Consider the following 24,498-nt stretch of genomic DNA (forward strand, 5'->3'; position numbering starts at 1 on the left):
TGTAAGCTCTAAAAGTTTGTAGTCATTATTTTGTAAATTGGCACCTTATGACATTGCCATCAATCATGCATTTGTTTAGATCAAACGACAAACAACTAAAGACCAGTGGACATGCAATCATGGCCAGGATAGCACCGGCTTGCTCTCCAAATTATATTATCTTTCGGCCCTTGGAATTAGTCTATTAATTTGACAGAGAAAACTACCCGTTGAGACATGCACATCCAGTTTGTCCCTCTATACCATTTCTTTATGATGACAGTCTGAGCATTTTCCACAACATTTATTGTTAAAAAATGCTAGATGCTTTTCTCAACACCCAGCAATTTGGGAGTTGATAAACATTACAAATAGTAGAGCGAAAATGTGTGGAAACATGTGACCACTTGCATATATCTTGCCAAAGAACCAATGGAACTAATTTTAAGATGTGAACTAATTATATAAGTAACGTGTATATCACAAATAATCACCAAAATTGGCATGCTTCGCATGCATTGAATACTGATCACAGTTTAAGAAAGGGGTCCTATTAGAATGCAATGAAACACCCCATACTGATTCCTCAATGGTGGTCTGGCAACCAACTCTTCTTGAACACAATCTCATCCCAATATCAGACACTACAAATAAATATATAGCAAGAAATTCCCAGTCAACATTACAGGAATATCGTTTACAGGCACTTGTCAATCATAATACAACTTGAATGCACCCAAACTAGTCATTCTTATGCAAGGTTCAGGCCAAGATTAGGTTCAGATCATCAAAAAGAACCTAAGGCTTCCTTACACCTGGTGCTAAGTATTCAAAAACAATATTGTACTATTCTCAACATAAAATTCAACCCATAAGATAGAATTTTAAGATGAGAATCTACAGCTTGACATAAGTTTCAGGTTGTTCTCAAGGCCTTAATCCAATCTACTTCAAGTCTGAACTCACCAGGTCCGGTAACAGCACCTTGTGGCCCACCTTCTGCATTGATCGATAGAGACATCCCAACTATTCGGGAAGGATTCATCTCAAGGTGTGAATCCATAACATTTCCTCGCCAAGTTGGTAAATAGCGAACAAGAGGAATCTTCAAAAGAACAGAAATGCTTTATAACGCCAATATCATTGTTAACAGAAACAAACTGATTTAATAAAATGATGTAACCACTATAGTACACAGAATATAGGTATCAAGATTTCTGTAAGATCAAAATCATATGAATCAATGCAATTTATATTATGCATCTCTCGAAGCTTCCATATCCAGTAACATTAGTACATCAATTCCGTTTTGTAATATTAAAATCAGCACTAAACATGGACAGCTTACCTTTGCTATATACCAATCACCTTTAGGTACAAAAACATAGGCTTGCCATGTATTATCTTCTGCTCCACCTGGCACATTGACCCAGTTTTCTGTATGTATCTGTACACCCATAAACCAATTCATCAGCGCCAAAAACTAAAAGGGCTAAGCTCGATGAAAAAATATAAATAATCATTGGTTTTATGTTATTTTCTTTTATAGTTCGGTTTTGACTCCAGAAATACACAGCTAAGTACCTAATCATTTTTTGTATTCAAAATTAGAAATACATTCCACCTGCCAAATAAAATATATGTATCTTTGAATGTAATTTGTCTGCAACATCTTACTTAGCTAACTGTTTCTGGATCAGACTGCAACATGTTTGAAAGCTTAAACCATGCATTACAAAAGTGGGCAGTCACCAAAATCAGTGTTTAACAGAGCACAAGATCTTTTCAACTTCCGTCCAGAATATAGCAACCCTAGTTTAAAATATTCTTGACAAGTTATTTTATATATTCCTCCAACCAATATGACATTGAAAGGCCATCCATATCAATAGACAGGTTGTGCAAGAAGCCTGTGTAAATAAAAAAGATTAATGGACCTTCGCAACAACCCCTAATAAACCCTAGCCATTCATAGTGTCTATAATGAAACATCCAAATGGTAGTCACTGGCCTAAGAGCACCTAACCAGAATTATTCTAAATTATGTGATTTTTGTTTAAGAAAAAATAAAACTTGATTCCAGCAATACCTGCTTCCTTTTCTTGACTCTTCATATGGTCATTTGTCAGATCATTATATCTCAAAACACATTCTAGCATACATTCAGGTAAACTACTCACATCATCCTACCAATTCATCAAGTGGATTTAAGCTAGAGTCTAGTGATGCAAGCACATCTTGGAGTCGGCACAATTTTGCATCACCCAGAAATATTTTGCTAGTTTTTCGCATGCAAGCATAACCTGCACCCATACATTGTTCTGTGTGATACTTTGTTGTGCACAAGCTTAACTTGCATGAAGATCTATTTTGTGTAGTGAGCAGTTTTGGAAGTCTAGCATGCCACTTGCAAGAAACCACAGCATTAATATACCTTGTTCGGAACCTATTGTTCTTGATATAAGTTTGTTTGAGCACAACTTGCATGCAAATTCCCTTCGCAAAGAGCATGAGAAAAGTCTTGCCCTAGCTCCTACAGGGCCCATGCAACCCCACATGCAAAACTTTTGCACCTCACCACTGAATTATGTGCCTTGGAAAAGTCAATAGATGTCGATATCACATAACACAGTGTTAGTGTCAAGGCAACTTCCATCAGATGCTGACAATTCGATTTTCTAATGGTTTCTTATGTTTGGAATATCAAGGAGGCACTAGTTTCAAATTTATTAAGCAATGGCTTCAATGTTCTATTTGCAAATTGCATATCTTTTAGTATTTTACCTTGCAGATCAGATTTCCTCTTGTACTCACATTGATGGTGGGATGGCTTGCATTAGTCCTCAAACTTTGTACTAATCAGATCTTTTAATAATGACATTATTTATATGTGATGGATGGTTATTCGCTAAGTTGCTGATTCAGGTACAGGGATCGGAACCCAGTACGGCAGTACGGCAACAAAAAAATTCCTTGGGTACAAGAATGTATGTGTGTTCAAAATTATAAATTATAAGAACAGTGATACTCATAAAATCCATAATTGCCAATAAAAAGAATATTTAATATCTCATAATATCACTCATAATTTGCAAAAATGATAATACCCGAGTCTCAAAATGCCATTAAACAATGAAAACTCAAATTACAACTGATATTTAATATTCATATCCTTCATCAGAAGCATCAAGGTGAACATTTTGGTTCAACTTCATTTGAACCACAATCCATTGGATTGCCACTCCCACTAGTTGCGTCAAGTGTAGAAGTTACCGCATCTATAGAGACTACACATATTGTGCATCTAAATCAGCACAATCAGGGGTTAAATCCCAATTCTTTGTCACATCAGCGTTGTATTCAAGTTTTCTTATGTGACAAGAGACGAAAGTTGGAGTCTATGTAGACCAAATCCTCTACTTTCTTTGCACCGAAATGGTTGTGCTTGACCGAGTGGATGGAGGAGTATGTACTCCAACTCTACTCAGCTGAAGAACTTGCAAACTGCTGAATTTGCATACAAACATTTAAGAATTAATTTTATAATTCAAGAATCAAAACTTAAAAGTTAAAACATAGTTTCAACTGTCCGTGGCTTCTCGCCACCACTAATCTTCATCTTTCCTCTTGTGGCAACTTCACTACAACCGTGGATGGCATAGGTAGATGATTGAGCACTTGAAAAAGAATGTGCCGAGATTGTCACACCTTGAGCCCTCATTTCCACCTCCATGTGCAATCTATGGCACTCTATCTTCTCATGTTATTTTATTTCTGTACAAACTTTAACTCCACAACCTGTAACAACCAAAAAGAGATTGTACTCTTGTGTAGCTACTCCTAAACTCTTCTTGCAGATGTGACAAAGCCACACCCTACTCCCCCCTAATTTAATTTTTTAATCCACAGATGTAACAAATTGGGTAAGAGGTTTCTTTTCTATTAAAAGAGCCCTTTGCATATTCTTCCAAAGTTTTTGAAGGGCAATTAAATGGATTTGATTGCTGTACACTGCCATCCTCAACACTTGTATTTCCTCCAATTTCTTCCACTTCATTGTCACTGCTGCTCATTTTTTTTTGACATTTAATGCAACTTTAAACTGAAAAATGCAAAAAATAAAAAATAAAAATCAGACACTTCATGTCAAACCTTGAAAATAAATTGAAAAAAATAAAATAAAAGGATAAATCTCTTTTGCAGCTCACTCCTATCCCTGCTTAAAAGAAGTTCTACCTTCAAACCTTGCTGCTCCTCTTTTTTCTTCACAAACAAATCTTCTGCTTCGCCCCAAAATCTGCTCCTGGTGCGATTTGGGTTCCGGTACAATCCAGGTTCACACCTGGGTTTGTTTTGGGTTCGGCCCAAGCACCCAGGCCGCACCTGAGACAAACCTAGGTGCGAACCCGGATGTACCCTTGAAAATTTGTTGCATATTTTATGATTTTGATCACCTTTATCGTTGCAAAAATAAATTGAGATGAAATGAAATTATAAAAGCGCATTTCATTTCCTCCAAGTCATGGGATTTTTAGAAGGTTATAAAAGGGCTCTTGAGAGCCCATAGATTCATTCATGTTTGAAGAAATCAATGAAGTTCCTGGAGAGCAACAGTTTTCTAATGAAGTTTCAAGCTTTTTGGGGACGAAAAATTCTCAAAGGGATTAGAGTATGCAAGTGTAGAAGATCACCAAAGGTCAGTCTTTGATAATCTCACTCAGAGATTATATGTGTGTATTTGATATCAGTTTGCAAAGTGAATAGGGCATCTGGAAGTCGATTGTTTGCAGATTGGAAGAGATTGAAGATCATTGTACCATTCACTAGCCCGGCCATACCTTTTCTCAAGGCTGGGGGTACTATTTTATGGTCCCAACGTAGGATTTTGTGAGTTTTTTCAGATCTGATTTTGAAGGGTTTTGTTATCACAAAAGCTTGCACCCTTGCTGAGCTATCAACTCAGCAACCTTGTGAAACATGGAAACAACCCCGAAGTGTGGGACCTTGCGCAAGGGAGTTGAATCTCCAGAGAAGGCCAACTTCCTTCTCAATCCAAGTCACTACAACAAGCATGGCAAAGAGAAGGAACTTCGGAACCTCGGGATTCTGGAGTTCAGGGGAAGGAAGAAAAGGCCAAGGGAGGAACTTCCTCCAGGCAAGGCAACACCTCACACTTCATAATTCTTCTGCATTTCTCCTTGATCAACTGGGGCAACGCTGGTCCATGGATCATATCTCTGATCGGTTCTTACTAATGGACCAAAGGTGTCATAAAATGACAACAGGTTTGTCAATTGTTGAAGGACGATTATAATCAGTGAATTTTTCAGTGCAGACTAATCTATTGTTTTCTATCTCAACCTAGTTGTACCATACCAACTAGATGTTGCACCTTCATTCCAGCCTGGCAATACTGCGTAATCTGCTTATGGCGTGTTGGTATTTTGGAATGGTTTTGTCATTGATGTCAACACCTACTAAAACTCTAGCACTTTAGAGATCCAGCTACATTCACCGGCAAGCAAGTAACTATTGCACAGTTACTGGTATATGGTACACCGGCAAGATATAATGATCACCGCCACTTGGAATGGCATGGAAGACAATTGGTAATATCGAAGACATCGTATGGACATCTTGTCTTGGAGAATTGGTCATTGGTATATTCATATTTGCATATTTGCTTTCACCGACAAATAGGTCCAGGGTTACACCGGCAGGTTTATCTTTTCCAGATCAGCATGGCACGCAATGGAGATGATTAATTATTGTTGTAAATGCATTAAGCCGACATGTTCAATCAGTTATTGCATCGGATATTGTTTTATTTGTAAAATGATTTTATTGTAATATCTTGTACAGCCGACCTACTAAAATTGGTCTTAGGTTATGATATAAATGCAAGGTCTTAATTGTAAGATCGAATGTGGAATGCGAAGAAGGTATTTGTGAAGGTATATGTGAGATTAAGTAGAGCTATACACGCAGACATCATTTGAAGGTGAAGCTAGGTTTTTGTGAAAGCATATCAGCATTACACCGATACTGAATCCAGCATATGAAGATGCTATTTTGAGCAGTACATTCTTATTGGATTTAACCATCCAATTGTAGTCAGTGCGACTCCCATTTGTGTTTGAGCAGTGAGCTCTAGGCGCTTGGCCTTTCTGCATGTGCAAACCCCATTTATGTGCACTTACTATTTGCAATAGTATCATCTGATTGTGGGTAACGTTGCCCACCGTGGTTTTTCCCCTTACAGTGTTTCCACGTACAAATATTGGTGTTATGTGTTGTGGATAACTTTGTCTTTTATTTTCATGCATTAATCTTTACCAGTATTGCATTTATCAGTTAATCTATCCATCGGTATAACAAACTGTCTCACCGGTATTAAGCAGTAATCTGTTTAAGTGGTTTTAGTTTAATTTTATTAAGACAACTGATTCACCCCCCCCCCCCCTCAGTTGTCCCCGGGACCTAACAATTGGTATCAGAGCTTAGTCCTCTTTTGCAGAAGTTTAACAACTTGAGGAGATCCAATGTCTACTAACTATTTCAGGAAGAACAGTCCTAAACTTCATGGAACCAACTATGGGATATGGAAGATCAGAATGGAGACACATTTGAATTGCATTAGAAAGAATATCTGGGATATTACAAAGAATGGTTATACTGCTGCTACTCCAGGTCAGCCTGCTCCAGCTAACTTGACTAAAGATGAGGAAAATGATTGCAAACCAAGAGAAACACTATTGAGCGCATTAACAGATCAGCAAATCATGGGATTATCAGATAGATCAACTGCTAAAGCTATTTGGGTTCATTTGGAAACATTGAATGAAGGAGATTCCACAGTCAAAATTACAAAACTTGAAAGATTCCGGGTCAAGTATGAAAATCTGAAAATGGAAGAAGATGAAAGAATTACTGCTTTTATGGAAAGAGTAAATGAAATTGTTTTGGGTATTAAATGTTGTGGAGGAACCTTAAGTGAAGATGAAATTGTTTCAAAAGTTTTAAGAGGATTGCCACCGACATATAAAATGAAGGTTACTGCTATAAATGAGCTAAGAACAATGCCTAATACATTAGTAACTAGGGATACATTGATTGGAAAACTTTCAGCCTTTAAAATTGAGAATTTTGGTCCTGTTGCTACTATAAAGACAGATTTAGCTTTCAAGGCATCTACATCATCTGCATCATTTGACAAATCTGATTGGAAAGCCTTTTATGCAAGAGAACTTGAAGAAAGTAGGAAAGAGCTTGAAGAACTTGAAGAACTTGAAGCACTATTTACAAAGAAAATGCCTAAACGTCCAGTTGGAAGTAAGTATGAAGGTAAAGCACCCTTTAAATGTTTTTAACTGCAATAAAATTGGTCATATGGCTTCAAGATGCCTTGATAGACATGCTAGACTAAGAGAGGAAGCTAGAAGGACATACAAGCCTAATCCTAAATATCAGAGATACAGATTTAAGAAAAACAAGGACAAATCTTGTTATGTTGCTGATGAAGGAGTAACTGATGATTCTGAAGAAGATCCGGCAGACAATGGATGGGTTTTTGTTGCTATAACAGAAGATCAACTGGCACCTGCAGCGCAACCGGTAGAACAGCCCTAGCAGCTAAAATCGAAGTAAAGGATGAATGGATCATTGATTCTGGATGCTCACATCATATGACAGGAGACAAAGGTAAATTCTTGAACTTTCAAGAATACAATGGCAGTTTAGTAAGATTTGGAGATGACAAAGCTTGTCAGATCAAAGGTAAGGGTTCAATATCTCTTGATGGAAAGCATAACACTGATAATGTCTACTATGTTGAAGGACTAAAGCATAATCTCTTGAGTGTTGGTCAATTAGTTGAGAAAGGGTTTCAGTTACAATTTAAGAATGGAAAATGCAAAATTATGAACAGAACAGGCATAGAAATTGCAACCAGTAATCAGACTAGAGGTAATATCTTTCATTTGAATAACAGTGAAAAGACATGCTTGATTGCACATATAGATGAAAGTTGGCTATGGCATAAGAGACTCTGTCATGTAAACTTTGATTGCATGGTAAAAATCAGTACTACTAAGGCAGTTAGAGATTTACCTAAGATTGTCAAACCTCACAATACAGTATGTAAGGAATGTCAATTTGGAAAACAGGTTAGAGCTAGTTTCAAAAGTATTCCAGAAAAATCTAATAATGCTCTTGATTTAATTCATACTGATTTATGTGGTCCAAGCTAGAACTAAAAGCTTACAAGGTGATAGATATTTCATGCTAATCATTGATGACTATTCTAGAATGTGTTGGGTTACTTTTCTTAGAGAAAAATCAGAAGCACTTGGAAAGTTTAAACTATTCAAAGCAATGGTTGAAAATGAAATTGGTAAGAAGATCAAATGTTTAAAATCAGATCAAGGAGGAGAATTCACATCTAGGGAATTTAATACATTCTGTGAAGTAAATGGAATTAGAAGACAGCTATCAGCACCTCGAACACCTCAACAGAATGGAGTTGTTGAAAGGAAAAACAGAACTATCTTGGATGCAGCTAGAAGTATGTTATCAGAAGCAAATCTACCACATGTATATTGGAGAGAAGCAATAAGTACAACGGTCTATACATTCAACAAAGTTCACATCAAAGGTGAAACCAGTAAGACCCCTCATGAACTATGGTTTGGTATTACTCCTACTCTTAAATATTTCAAAATATTTGGAAGCAAATGCTACATTAGAAGAGATGAGTATATTGGAAAATTTGATCCTAGAAGTGATGAAGGAATATTTCTTGGTTATTCATCTAAAGAGCAAAGCATATAGATGTTTTAACAAAAGATTGCAAAAAATTGTTGAGAGTACAAATGTAAAGATTGATGAGCAACTCAGAGGAACTTCAAGGTATAGTTTCTGAACCGGTAACAGAAATTCTAACAAATGAACCTACACCAAATCCACCAGTACAGAGTTAAGATCCAGTTACACTGGTATCATCTGAGAATTCCACTATGACTGAAGAACAACAACAAACAAAGACACCCTAGTATGTAAGATTGAATCATTCTGAAGATCAGATAATTGGAAACAAATACAATGGAGTTATGACAAGAGGAAGATTGGCAAATGAAGAGGTATGTCTTATTTTTCAAATTGAACCATCATCAATTAATGAGGCATGTGAAGATAAATATTGGACTAAAGCTATGGAAGAATAATTAGAGCAAATTGAGAAAAATAACACTTGGACATTAGTTCCTCGGCCTAAAGATAAAAATGTAATTGGAACAAAATGGGTATTTAGAAACAAACTTAATGAAGATGGTAAGGTTATCAGAAATAAAGCAAGACTAGTGTGTAAGGGATATTCTCAAAAGGAAGGAGTTGACTATAATGGAACCTTTGCACCGGTAGCCAAAATTGAGGCTGTAAGATTGTTTTTGGCCTTTTCAGCACATAAGAACTACAAAGTTTATCAAATGGATATTAAATGTGCATTTCTGAATGGAGATCTTGAAGAGAAAGTTTACATTGAACAACCTGATGGATTTTCTTTAACAGATGACAAAGATATGGTTTGTAGGTTAAAGAAAGCTTTGTATGGATTGAAGCAAGCTCCAAGAGATTGGTATGCAAGATTGGATAAGTATCTTTTGAAAATTGGTTTTTCTAAAGGTAATGCTGACAGTAACTTATACTACAAAGTGACTAATGATGACATCTTGGCTATAGAAGTTTTTGTTGATGATATAGTATTTGGAGGAGAAGATGGATTGTGTAAAGACTTTTCTATTAAAATGCAGCAAGAATTTGAAATGTCTATGATTGGTGAAATAAGATTCTTTTTAGGATTACAGATTTCACAGACTGAAAAAGGTATATTCTTGAGTCAATCAAAGTACTTAAAAGAGTTACTTAAGAAATTTGGGATGGAGAACTCTAAACCGGTAAGCACACTTATGACTACAAATGATAAACTATCTTTAAGAGATGAATCTACTCCTGTTAATCCAACAAGGTACAAATCTATGATAGGAGGTTTACTGTATTTAACACAAACAAGACCTGATATCATGAATGCAGTATGTATTGTTTCAAGATTTCAGAGTAATCCTAGAGAAAATCATGAATCAGCTGTAAAAAAGATTTTCCGGTACTTACAAGGCACTACATATCTTGAATTATGGTGGTATCCTACAGATGAAAATTTTGATCTATGTGCATACACAGATGCAAATTGGGCAGGAGATGTGGATGACAGAAAAAGCACCACCGGCGGAGCATTCTTTCTTGGAAACAGATTAGTTTCTTGGTTGAGTAAGAAACAGAGTTGTACATCTTTATCAACAGCAGAATCAGAATATGTTGCAGTAGCAACTAACTGTACACAGGTACTTTGGCTTAAACAAATGTTGAAAGACTTAAAGATAAAATGGAAGGAACCTATAACTATATATTGTGATAACACAGCAGCAATTGATATATCTAAGAATTCGGTACTACATTCTAAAACAAAACATGTTTCTATCAAACTGAATTTTCTAAGGGAAAAAGTTGAAGCAAAAGAAATAAAACTGGTTTATGTGAATACTAAAGAACAGCTTGCAGATATTTTCACTAAACCTTTGCCTAAGGAGACTTTTGAATATCTTAGAGAACAGCTTGGGGTCATACCCCCACCGGTAGACATTTAGAGAGTTGATGTCTGTCATCAACCAGCAGAATTAACAGAGATATATTTTTACTCCGGCTTTGATGAGGAAGCTACTTCTCAGGGGGAGTAGTTGGTATATTGAAATTGGTTGGTATTTTGTATGTAACAATTGGTATCTAACAGTTGGTATGTTGTAACTTTGGCATTTGATGTCAAAGGGGGAGAGATATCTATGGAAAAACACATTATCTTGGTACAAAAAAACATAAGGAAACTCATGTTACTCTCAGGGGGAGAGATTGTTACCTTGGGGAGATTATTGGTTTTTATACTTGGCATTTCTGTTTTGGCACTTTGATGGTTTTTTCATCTTGTGTTGCCATCAATGCCAAAGGCGGAGATTGTTGGTATTTTGGTATGGTTTTGTCATTGATGTCAACACCTACTAAAACTCTAGCACTTTAGAGATCCAGCTACATTCACCGGCAAGCAAGTAACTATTGCACAATTACTGGTATATGGTACACCGGCAGGATATAATGATCACCGGCACTTGGAATGGCATGGAAGACACTTGGTAATATTGAAGACATCGTGTGGACATCTTGTCTTGGAGAATTGGTCATTGGTATATTCATATTTGCATATTTGATTTCACCGGCAAATAGGTCCAGGGTTACACCGGCAGGTTTATCTTTTCCAGATCAGCATGGCACGCAATGGAGATGATTAATTATTGTTGTAAATGCATTAAGCCGACATGTTCAATCGGTTATTGCATCAGATATTGTTTTATTTGTAAAATGATTCTATTGTAATATCTTGTAGAGCCGACCTACTAAAATTGGTCTTAGGTTATGGTATAAATGTAAGGTCTTAATTGTAAGATCGAATGTGGAATGCGAAGAAGGTTTTTGTGAAGGTATATGCGAGATTAAACAGAGCTATACACGCAGACATCACTTGAAGGTGAAGATAGGTTTTTGTGAAAGCATATCAGCATTACACTGGTACTGAATCCAGCATATGAAGATGCTATTTTGAGCAGTACATTCTTATTAGATTTAACAATCCAATTGTAGTCAGTGTGACTCCCATTTGTGTTTGAGCAGTGAGCTCTAGGCGCTTGGCCTTTCTGCATGTGCAAACACCATTTATGTACACTTACTATCTGCAGTAGTATCATCTGATTGTGGGTAAGGTTTCCCACCGTGGTTTTTCCCCTTGCAGGGTTTCCGCGTACAAATATTGGTGTTATGTGTTGTGGATAACTTTGTCTTTTATTTTCATGCATTAATCTTTACCGGTATTGCATTTATCAGTTAATCTGTCCACCGGTATAACAGACCGTCTCACCGGTATTAAGCAGTAATCTGTTTAAGTGGTTTTGGTTTAATTTTATTAAGACAACTGATTCACCTCCCCCCCCCCCCCCGCCTCTCTCAGTTGTCCCCGGGACCTAACATGGCGTTTGATTAGAGTATCTAGTATCTATTGTTCTTTATTTAATCAGCAGAGTATCTAGTATCTACTGTTCTTTATTTAATCAGCAATAAAGATCTTGAGCTTTTGGAAACTGAATTTAATTATTAGTGTTTAGAAAGGTTTTCTAGCATTCCTCTTTAATTTCCTGCAATTTATTTCATTATATCTCAAAAACACAAAAAAAATCAAAAATTAGAAAAATTTTAAAAAGAGGCAAAAATCAGAAAATTAAATATCCAGAGGGGTGGGATATTTCAAGCTTTTATTTAGAGCTTCAATTGTGAGTTGTTGGACTTACATCTCTCTTGTATGGTGGAAGTGGGTTGTCTGGGTACCACTATTGGATGTGAAAAAATACTTCTGAGTGTTGCTGGGATAGTTGCAGATGGATATATTAACTATATGATGTGAGCAAACTTTTGGAATCAATTGTGTGCGAGTTTTTGGATCAACGTTTCGGATCACACTGCGTAATCCATCATTAGGATGAAAGAGAGCACCAAGAGCAAAAGATTGAGTGATGTAGACCAGGAGGAAACATAAAAGGAGGGGAATGAGAGAGAGAGAGAGAGAGAGAACAAAAGTAAAAAAAAAGACTAAAAAGAGGCAAAGAAAAAGAAACAATAGAATAAACTAAAACAAAAAGCGAAGCGAGTAATAAACAAAAAACAACCCAAAAAAAGAGTCAATAAAATAAACAAAAATAAACAAAGAAATGAAAGGAAATAACAAAAACCACCAAAATTAAAATAAACAGTTTATATATATATATATATATATATATATATATATAACCAAGCAAATGAATATAAATATATAAAAGAACACACACACACACACATATATATATATATATATATATATAAGTATATAACCAAGCAAATGAATATAAATATATAAAAGAACACACACACATATATATATGAACATGCATATATACATGTATATATATATAAAAGAATGTATCTATGTATATGCATGCGTGTATATATACATCAATACATGCATGCATATATATAAGTATACATAAAAGAATGTATCTATGCATATGCATGTGTGTATATATACATCAATACATGCAGGCATATATATATATATATATATAAATAAAACACAAAAAATAAAATGTAAATAAAAGCCAAAAACAAACAACAGAGAGTCTCAAAAAATAAAACGCACATAGAGAGGTCAAAAAAGGCAGGCCATGAGAGGAAGGCAAGAACAAGGAGGCAGAAGACGAAGAAGAAAGAGGGGAGGATAGCGGGGGGTGGGGCAAGCAGGCCAAGGGGAACGTCACTTACCAAGGCTGGAGAGTAGGGAGTGCCAAGCGCAACTCAATGTCCAACCATCAACTCTATTCAAGTTATCAAGATGATTATGGATCTCAATGGCCTCTCGAAGTTTCCTTTTTAAGTAAATTGTCCTCCCTAAACAGGATTTGCATGTTCTCCAAACAAATATGGTGTTTAGAAGAGTGATCGGCAAGACAGATTGGGACACATGGTCGTGCCTGATATCTGTGCAACGCTCTTTGATACGAGTGGAGAACAAGCGACCTGTTTGACCAATATAGGGGGTGCCACAAGAACAAAACCTTGTAAACACCTGAGTCACAGAAAACATTCCTGCAGTTCTGTTGTGACCTTTTCACACATCGCCCCATTGCTAACATGGACCCCCTCTTTTCTTGCTTTTTGCATTGTTAGGTTAGGGTTTTGGCTGCTTAGTAGGCAATTTTGTGTTTCTCATGCCCGAGTCTCGGAGTTTTGGTCATGCCTAGAGCCGTTCAAGGTTTTTGAAGTTATAGGATCAAGCGCGTAAAATTGAAATTTCTAAGTGATCCTAGTTTGTCTAAGTGTTGACCCTTTTGGAGCGTTAACGTGTTTTCAAATGTCCTCGTTGGTGATTTTAAGTGCTAAGGTGTTTTCAGACCTTTTGGAGTTGGTTTCTTGCTCCTAAAAAATTATTCAAGTTGATTTCGCACTTTGTTCCGATAGATTCCCTTGTGTTACGCTCCAATTTCTGATGAATTTGCCCAAGTCCAGTTGAGTTTTATTGAGTTTTGAAGTTTCTAAGTGATTCTGAGTGAAAAAATCATCATTTTCTAGAGTAAAATCCATATTTTAAGGGTTAAAAGGTCAAAATTCCACACTAGAAGTGCTTTTCCCCTCATATTCCTAACTACCCATGGTTTTCCCCTCTCAGAATCGAGACTGGAAATCCATACTTGCCTCATTTTTCCACCACTGTGAATCCATGCTAGGGTCATTTTTCCCTTGGAAGCATTAAAATTTGACTAAGTGCCAGGATTTACCCTGACTACCCATGTTTTTCCACCAGGGAGGTATGGACAAGGTTGTTGATGATGTTTGCCTTTATTGCACACCTGAGTCGATTTTCCACCAGGTATTTGTGACAAGTTTTTGAGGATTTTTGTCCGGATTTTTGTCCGGATTTTCATTCAGACTCAGCGATTTTCCATTGAGAATGCATTTTCATGATTTTTAGTCCGGATTTTCATCCAGACTCAGCGATTTTCCACTGAGAATGCATTTTCATGATTTTGAGTCCGGATTTTCATCCAGACAGGTCGTTTTTCCACCATAGGAGTAATTTTGGGTGATGACTTAATTTTGAGTGGAGTTTTTCATTCCACACTCATATCGATTTTCCCCTAGCCCCATTTTTATGCACATTTGGTAATTTTGAGTCCGGATTTTCATCCAAACTAGGATCAATTTTCCCCCAAGGGGATATTTGAAGATTTTTTAAAAGTGATTTTGTGAGGATTTTTAATCCTTACTAGGATAGATTTTCCCCAGTTGGCCCGTTTTTTATTTAAATTGAAATATTTTAATAAATGAGCCCCATTTTAATTGTTTTTAATAAAAGACAATGATTATTTAAAAGATGAAAGCAATTAATAAATGATTTGCAATGCGCATTTAATCTTTTCAACCTTCTAGAAGCAAATTAGTTTCACCCAAGCAAGTATAAGAACAAGTGTTTTATGCCACATTGCTTGTGTGGTGAAAATTGGTGATGAAAGTAAGTTTAAAGGGAGGAGTCCAGGCATTATTTTATTATTAAGTTTGCCAGGTGGATTACATGCAAGGGCGAATTTCTCCAAAGTTGGCGATTTTGGAGCAAGTGTTGAAGTGAAGTGTTAGATTGAAGACTTATTCCTTCCTCCATTCCAGCCAGCTGGACAATCCACTCCATTGCTGCCATTGAAGCTTATTGACTCCATTGCTTCAGATTTTCGATTTTTGGGGAGTTAGCGATTTTTTCTATTTGGCAACTTTGATCATTTTACAGGGCTCCTACCTCTAAGTTGGCGATTTTCCTTGGGGCTGCTATTTTTACTGTTGTTATCAGACTGGTTCGCTGCCATTGAGACCCCCCCCTCCCCCATGCCACGATTTTGGTGAAGTTCGCCATTTTGGTGAAAATCGCGATTTTGGTGTAAGGGAATTTTTGTGTTTTGCGTTTTCATCCCCAAACAAAGGTGATTTTCCTCGGTATCACCTGGTTGGTTGCTGTTCTCAAACCATTTTCAGACCATTGTTAGCAGATTGGTGTACATTGAAGATCATTTTCAGATTTGTGGAGGATGGCACCATAGCTGGGAAAGTTAGATTTTTATTTGGCAAATGTTTGGGGCATATCTTGGTAGATTCCTTGCATGCTTGATACTGCCATTGTTCCCTACTTGTTTTCATTTGCCTCAGATCTGAGTTTTAACTCCATTGCTTCAAGTTTTGACCTCCATTGTTGGCTGTACATTCTTTTTCAGACTTAACTTTTATTGCCCAGCCAACTGCTACTTTAGCGATTTGTATTTGGAGACATTTTGGAGGTATTTTGGGATCATTTTCAGACCATTGGAGGGCTGTCTCAGGTCTGCAACTGTGTTATTGGCTGCTTGTCCTCAGAAAAATATCTTTTACCAGCCATACCTATGTTCCCAAGATTGATTACTTTTCATCATCAAGACTGATTTTTATCAAGTTTGTGCATATTTTTTAATTTGAGAGGTTAATTTATTAGTTGTAGGTTGTCTTCAGATTGTGACCTCCAGTGTTGACTATGGAAGGTGTCTTCAGACATAAATTTTGTGAAAACACAACCTTTCACACCTTTCCCTAGTCACTCTTGATTCGGTATACTCCTTTGCACTATGATTTGCACAAAATTTCTAAGTATAAGGAAGTGTTGATTTCATGAGGGTTTCATACCCTAGTCTTGTCACATTTTATGTTTAAATTGTTAAGATCTACCTAGAGAGTGGACTATTTTCCTGACTTCTTTCTCTAATTAGCCTAAATTATTAGGAAGTCACAAATTCTATTAAGCATATTATATTTTCCTAAGTTCTAACTTCAAGCTTTGTACAAGTGTGATGTCGAAGTCCGGATTTAAGAAAAGAAGAGAACAACAGAAGATATTGGAGACTGGATTCTATCCAGAGTCTAAGATGTCATCCAAATGGAAGGATTGATTCAGGACATTCAGATGAAGATCCTTGCCTCAATTGAGGAGTTATTGGGTGTTGATGTTAGTGATACTAGTGGTTTACACTTAGCCGAATTAAGAGACAAGATGAAACTTATGTATTTTTGTCAATTGGACTCTTTGAAGAAGAGTCAGATAGATGATTTGGTCTCTTTGTTAATTCATGTTCATAGTTCGCAGAAGCTCATGCCAGATTGGGAGAACACTTTGGACGCTTGCTCAGATTCACTGGACGTGATTGATTTGCAGCAAGATACCTTACCTAGCATTTCCATGGAGGAGTTAGATTCTGTATTGGCTAGATTCTTGGAGTATGCTAAGAGAGAGAGAGATGCAAGGAGAAATCTTCTAGAAGATACCCTATTTGATGACTAGGTATCTTTTTATTGGGCCATATGTTGGTAGCGCCATTTTTTATGTAAACCCTAATTAGGGCAATTCTAGGTTTTTGTTGGCATGATCTTGGTCGTTGATCTTGTATCAATCTTGGCCATCCATTTTGTAAGAGACTCTATATATACCTCCCTGTCTCTCATTTGTAAGAGAGTTTTTGTTGAATTGTTGGTATATGTTGCAGCTATTTGAATCTAAATCATTGTTCAATTGTTGGTGATTTCGCTCTTCAAATGTTGTCTTTGCATTCTTGGTTCTCAATTCCTCCAAGTTAGATTAGAATTTTAGATTAGAATTTATTTTCATGTTTGTTAGATTAAGTGAAAGATTTATTGAATATATTTGTGTGGAATCCTTAATCCATACCACTAGCCTCTTGCCACATGAAAGTGTGCCTTGTCTGGTCAACTGGAGATTTGAGTAAGCTTAACTTCAACTATTACGTGTCCCTTGACAGGCATCAACTTGGATGGTGTCAATGTTTGATAGTGATAGTTTGAAAATCCACGAGTATACCTTAGACAAGTGCACTATGCTTGTGTCAATACCTATTTATGAGACCTAGCCTAGTTTGATTCCACTAAATTTGTTCATCATTTCCTACATTCCTAGGCCTAGAATAGATTTCCTGAACCCTATTCCTTTTCCCCATTTTTTAGTAAGAATTAAGTCTAGAACTGTTAATTTGTTACAATACTAGGATCACAAGAAGATGACCATGCACAGTGATCATAGGGTGTGCTTGTTTAACCACGGGCAATGATTCTCATCATTGTTGCCCTCCCAACCATAAATGATATATTGTTATCATCTCCCCCAAGCACGGAAATTATATCTCTGATATATATATATCAAATCTGGATATGACTTTATAGTATTGCTTCACTTCTTGAAGCTATATGAACAAGTTGGTTTGTCATACAAAAATACGATTTGTACGTAATTAGTTTGCTCTTCTAATGAATTCGTTGTGGCTGAAGAATGAAGTCAATCTGCTATGTAATACGATCAGCAGTAGAACAAACACGATCTACAGATGATAATGCACAGGCTGAAGGTAAAGGCGGATCTGATTGCTCTTCTAATCGATCTGCTTGTATTATTCGATAATCATGCTTCACACATTAACCTTGCCTTCTATTCATGTGGATGCAGAATACAAGACGTAATACACACTGTTTGTTATTCCTTCCACGACAGTCGCTATTCCTGAATGTCGACCTGCTGATGTGTTTATTTTCTTACTTACCTTTGCTTCCATCGACAACAAGGTATATGTATACAACAGCGTTGGTCCACGAAGGAGTCATGACTCCTTGTGGAACCGACATGATTCCCCAAGGAGTCGTGACTCCTACATGGAGTCGCGTTGGTTTAACTAAAGAATGATTCCCGATAATATTGTCGGATTCTTAATAGATATAATCAGTTAAACAATCTGAGAGTTATATGCCGTCATTTGCAATGAACCAATAATGTTAATTAATGAATTAATATAATATGATTAATATTATGAATAACTAGTAACACAAGGTTGTTACAAATTATTCATAATATTAATTGTAATATTAATCATAACATTACCAATCAATACTTAAATGATTACATAAATATATATCTATATGTGATCAGAGTAGTAAGGATAGATATACGGATAAATACAATACAAATGTCTAAGGCCGTAAGGCCAATTAGACATTTGGTTCATCCGACCAATGCTACATATTTCAACAAGAACTACATTGCTAAATCCTAAGTTGTCAACATACCTATTCCGCATATTTCATGATCGAAGAAGATAATCCTAACATTTGTGTAAGTCCCCAAGTGAACACAGCAATTCACATCGACCATTGAGTTACCCACTCGTCAAGACCTGACATGTAGAAACCTTGGAATCATTTTAGTTGATCTTACCCTTAGCATCTGAGGTGATTTTGTTCAAGAGGGTAAATTACTTTGGTATTCTATTCTGAAATGTTATGTGCATAAAACACATATCAACAAGTCCTCGAGGGGAGGAAGGCGCCTTTTAACAGTGGCACACAGTTTGAACGGACAACTGTATGATGTTGGTCTTGAAATCCTGAGCACTGCAACAAAATAAGTGAATGATCATCGCTGGATTTTGTTTTGATGTCCCTTGCTGATGGAAACCGCAGATCAGATTATCTTGCTGGACGCCTTAGAATCATTGCTGGATGTGATCTACTTGGAGCTTGGAACTAAGAAATATTAATCAAATGTTTATGCCTGCTGCTATTTTGTAATCAGAAACTTGTAAGTTTGCTGCTCAGATATCAGTTGTTTAGGATTCAAGCAAATAAAGGTTAGAATACTGTGTTTCTTCAGTTTGCAATTCAAGAAGAGCTTGATATCTCTGTTTATGTGCTATGGAAACTTAATGTGTTCAGACATTATATAATTCTATGCTTGCTATATCAAAACAATTTAACTATCTATGCAAATCTGAGATTACACAAACAGATGTTAAAGTAATATACTAACTGTTTGTTATAATAACTCAGTTGGAGAAAGATTGAAAGTTTTGGGCGAAATCCACAGAGAATGTTACAACCAACCTACTGAAGGCACCAACCCCCACAGCTAAGCACCAACTTCCAAAACAAAACTAGGTTCCATCTTGGATGTTGCACCTGCAACGGATGATGGACAATTAGATCTCTTGTTCGATACCACTCTTCCTCTTGCATTTATCTTTCTTGAATGATCTCCAAATGTATATTATTCATAACTCTCCTCTTTTCACTTTAGAGATTTACTTCATGATGATATCATTTATCTTCTTCACCAAACTGCTTTTAGATGGTGCACCATATATGTTCTCTTTCACAATCACTTCATAGCATTTCATGATTGTCTTCCTTCAATTCTGCTTTAGTTCTGCCTCACATCTGCTCATGGTTCTTCTTATAGATATGCTCGATAGCTCTCATAAGTCAGCTCATAAATGCTCTTTAATTCTGTTCATATATTTCGTCTCTGAGTCTACTCAGAGATTTTATTTAAGTCTGAAACATATTTACTCTATCTCTCACAAATACTTCTACTTTACATATGCTCTAAGTCTGCTCCAATTTGTCATGCCCCCCATCATGACTTCTATACTTTCAGAAAATTGACTTAATATATAAGACTTCATAATTTTCAGTAGTCTAAAGCAAATCAAGGCAAACACAGAGAAAGCAATCTAACCCAGGGCTGATGCATAGACAGCAACCTCATCATTAATCCAAGCAGCAATCTCATTGTTAATAAGGCAGCGGATCTCATTATGAATGAAGGCAGTGATCTCATTATGTTAAGCAATCTCATTATATTAACAACCGTGAGTTGAAAGGTATAGATGATTAAGGCACAGAAGATTAAGTTAATAAGGAACGATTTAGTAAGTTAGCAAGAAGGCAAGAGACACAAAGGGAAGAGTTACCTTTTTCTGGAAAGATATAACCAATCAAGGGGCACAACCTTTCACGCCCTCTTGAAGGATATATAGGCCAGCTTATTATGCCAAGGAGGCCATCAAGCAATCATCATCGAACATCAGCAGATAGAATCAATTATCACCGTCAAACAAGACAGTTTGCAGTACAGACGTGGAATCAGCAGACTTATAACTATTTCAGATCTATATAGCTACATCTACTAATAGTTGCATCTTGTGGTATATATCTACCTGTGTGTTATTGTTAATGTTTATCTCAGTCTATATATACATATTTATGACCGGCTATTGAATGTATGTATCTGCAATAATTTTGTGTGGAACCTCCATCATGTATGTAAGGAAGGAGGTGTATAAAAGAGAGGAATTACAAGGTTGCCATCTATGTAGGCCACCCCAGGGATGCCCATGTTGCCTGCCCCTAGGGCCAAGAGGGCAAAGATCTGCTCTTGGGCTTAGACGAGACAATCAAGAAACCCCCTCTACGATCTTCTCTCCAACTCTACAATGATGCCTATTGTGTTTAGGGGGATGAGGTATAGATGGAAAAAGCAAGTACAAGCACCCTGCTAAGTAGGCCACTCCAGTGGATGTCCATGTTTCCTACCCACCGAGGCCAAGAGGATGAGCGTCCACTGTTGGGCTTCGCATGGAGATTGCTTTGAGCGGACCTATCATGTCTCTTCCTCCAAAACCCTAATGTGTTTGAATAATATTATAGATATTATATGAATATTGTGTTAGTGTAACCCTAATAATTGGAGATATATATATGTATATATGCATATATTCCCTTGGTTATGGTTGTGTTGACGTGTATTTTGTACACAATCATACACAGAATAATATACCCAAGGGTACCTTATCCTCTCTTGAATAAAGTCTCTGATTGCTGAAGATGTCGCAAAAAAGGATCAATCAGGGTGACTCCAATGTTCTTTTATGTAGGGTCTCTACGTGTGGATAAGCACCAGTGGTCGTTGTGAATGTTGTTTCATCAAGGGGCCTTACGTATCCGAATTGCAGGAACAAGATTTCCTAATACTAATGAATTCCAAAAAAAGATCAAAAGGGCAGAGTTTGCAAGGGATAAATTCTAATCTAATCCTAAGAATGACTTAATGTAGGCTGGACTTGGTAAGATTCTACCAATTTCAATATTGCCATGAAATAACAACTCTACTGAAACTGATGCGATCTTCTAAGGTGAATAATGATTTTCAAATCATCAAGAATCATAGGCACTACCATGAAGGTACATATCAATGACTCAATAATGAATGAAGGTTTATGCAATCCAAATATTTCCAGTTGACCACACAAGGCGTCCTTACAATTAGTAAGAAGCTAGTGGTTTGGAACGTGAATCTCACCAAAGATCAAGCCCAACACTTAGTCCTTCAAACTTAAATACTACTTTGACTGAGAATGATTCAAGAAAGTAAACAACCATGAAGATAACCACAAGAATTGCAATAAAACACCATAACTTCAATATTTTATTGATCTCAAAGCCATCATAAACAACAATTGTTTGAAATTCCTTCTTCAAAGCTCAATCTTGCTACAAAATAACTTGCTTCAAAAGCTCTAAACTCTAACTATTTCTTATTGCTCTCTCTATCTAATTTCTAATTGCTAATCACAAAATGAAAAGGAGTGAGGCTATATATAGCATCCTCAATTACAATGAACGGTCCAGATCAAAAGAAGATCAATGGCCAAGATTATGACACCTAAACCCTAATTAGGGTTTATTACAAATAGTCCCCTTTTTATTGAACAATATTAAATGCATAGCCAAATATTAAATTTGGCACAAAAATCTAGGAGACATAGACCAATGACAATTAAGGTGCCACATCATCTATAACAACCTTTCTTCTAGAACCTTATTCCCTTTCCAATGCTCCTTTTTAGCATATGCAATGAATCTAGACACGATTCCTTCGATCTCAGCAATTGGAATCTTGGGAAGATTCCTCATTCGTTCCTCCAAGTGGATGACCTGATCGAAAGCCTTGAGGAGAGCAGTGTCCCATCCAGGTTCAAGTTCTTTGGTTTTCTCAATCAGGAGCATGGTAGCAAACATTTGATCCCGTTGCTCATCTGTAATAACATTCTCATCTTTGCAAAAGATGACCTTGACTCTTTCTTCTAATTCTTGAAGATCCACATCTGTCTCAACTTCGATCCTTCTGCCAAAAATAGTACATAATACTTCAACCACATTGTCCTGGATCGGATGGATAATTTCTTCAACTTGATTGCATTTGTTACTGATGTCCTCAAAAAGAACTTCCTTCATCTGGAGTAAAGTTGACCATTGGAGTAAACTATGAGGTCCTCCATCCATTATCTTTTCTTGTGCTAGGACCTTCCTTGATGTTTGTCTGATTACTTGCAGAACAGGAATGATAACATCTTTAGTATGAGCAAAGGCGGCTACTGTTATCATTAGGTTGTGGATGATCTCAAGAACCTGGATAGCTCTATGAATGGTCTGCATCATTCTTGTTGCAAATTCAATAGCAACTGTATGGGATTTGTCAATCCAAGAGCTCATAAGCTGGACCAAACTCCTAACTCTCTCTGCCTCTCCAACTAATTCAATGGGAAGTGCCTGCACAGGAGATACTGCTGGATCCTGACGCCTCAAAGGCTGATTGAGATGGCTAAAGTAGCCTCTCCATGCACCGACCTCTCTCTCAAGCTTTCTATTCTTTTCCATTTCTTCCTTAAGTTTGTCCTTAAGTGCCTCAAATGAATCAGTGGCCTCATCCAGTGTCTGCTCAGCTGTGAGTGGACCAAGCTCAAATGTTTCTACATCATACTCCTCTGCGAGGATCTCACCTTCATACTTGTCCACTGCTGGTGTAGCTATCTGCAATTTCTTGGATCCTGTCTCATCTCTGATCATCTTGGACATCTTAGTAGCCTTCCTCTTTTCTGTCACTTCCTGAGAATTTCCAACAAGGCTTTCTAAATCAATTACATTATCTTCATCCTCGATCACAATCACCCTTGTTAGTCTCTCCTTCAACCAATCTGGAATGGCAGACCTTGTTTCTCTAACTTGTATCTCCTTAGGCAATGTTTCTTCTTCTCTGAGGGGAGATGTCACTTCATCACCATCCTTGTCTTCATGTAACTCATTGACTTGGAGAGATCGACTTGATGATCGTTGAGGTGCCTGTCCTTCTTCCTGTTTATCATTCTGTACCATTGATTCCATAGACTCCTCCATTTCAAGTGTCCTCTTCTCCTGTCGAGAAGATGTGCCGGATGAACGATCTCGGTTGGCCTCTGGCTTCTTCTTGGAGGATTCTCTTTTCTCAGGTCTCTCTTTCCTCTTCGAGCCTCTCAGATGAGGATTACCCTCACTTACGCTTCGAAGGTTGCCTTCGCTTGTGCTTCTGGGATTAGGATTACCTTCACTTACACTTGTTCCTCCTTCTTCTGGCCTTTCCTCCAAAGTAAAAGTCATAGATATGCCCTGCTCTCTCAACTTTTGATGTTGCACATCAACCCATCTGCGAGTACAAGACAAAACTGGAGCCATCAAAGCATCTAGATCCAAAATCTCGGGTTCGTTCCAATCTAGCCTCACTGCTTTGCTTTCTCGGTCATAAGATGATTGGAGATGTCTGCCACTGTCCTGAGCTTGGTCGGCCACTCTGTATATTTTGCATTTCCTGATGAAGTCTAAAGGCAACCTGGAATGCATCTTTCTTTTTACTTCAAAATCATCTGAGAGGTTCATCAAAAAGTCTTCCACCTGAGGTTCATGTTTGTATTTTCTACCAACTGTTTCCTCTATATACCCATAAGGATCAAAACTCTCTCTCAAGGCAAAGAATGAAAATGAATATAAAGCCAACTCCTTTTCTGCATCATCCATGGCTGGAGCATTAGGACATACCTCAACTGAATTTCCTAGTATGATAGGCACAAGAACTCCATTTCCATGCCTGTGTCTGAATGCCTTCGCATAAGCTGCCAA

At 37.0% G+C, this 24,498-nt stretch overlaps 1 protein-coding gene across 2 annotated transcripts in view; it reads right to left on the reverse strand.

Annotated features, from left to right (window-relative positions):
• Window positions 1–412: 412 nt before the first annotated feature.
• LOC131072296 (probable complex I intermediate-associated protein 30) overlaps window positions 413–24,498 on the reverse strand; it is a 148,491-nt gene continuing 124,405 nt past the window's right edge. For both annotated transcript variants that reach the window (XM_058008438.2, XM_058008437.2), the window contains exons 6-7: window positions 1,328–1,426; window positions 413–1,084 (exon numbers count right to left, since the gene is read on the reverse strand). In XM_058008438.2, the coding sequence (XP_057864421.2) occupies window positions 896–1,084; window positions 1,328–1,426 (288 nt within the window). In that variant the 3' untranslated portion in view covers window positions 413–895. The remainder of the gene's footprint in view (window positions 1,085–1,327; window positions 1,427–24,498) is intronic.

The sequence above is a fragment of the Cryptomeria japonica genome, chromosome 10 (assembly GCF_030272615.1).
Source record: "Cryptomeria japonica chromosome 10, Sugi_1.0, whole genome shotgun sequence".
Taxonomy (NCBI): Eukaryota; Viridiplantae; Streptophyta; class Pinopsida; order Cupressales; family Cupressaceae; genus Cryptomeria; species Cryptomeria japonica.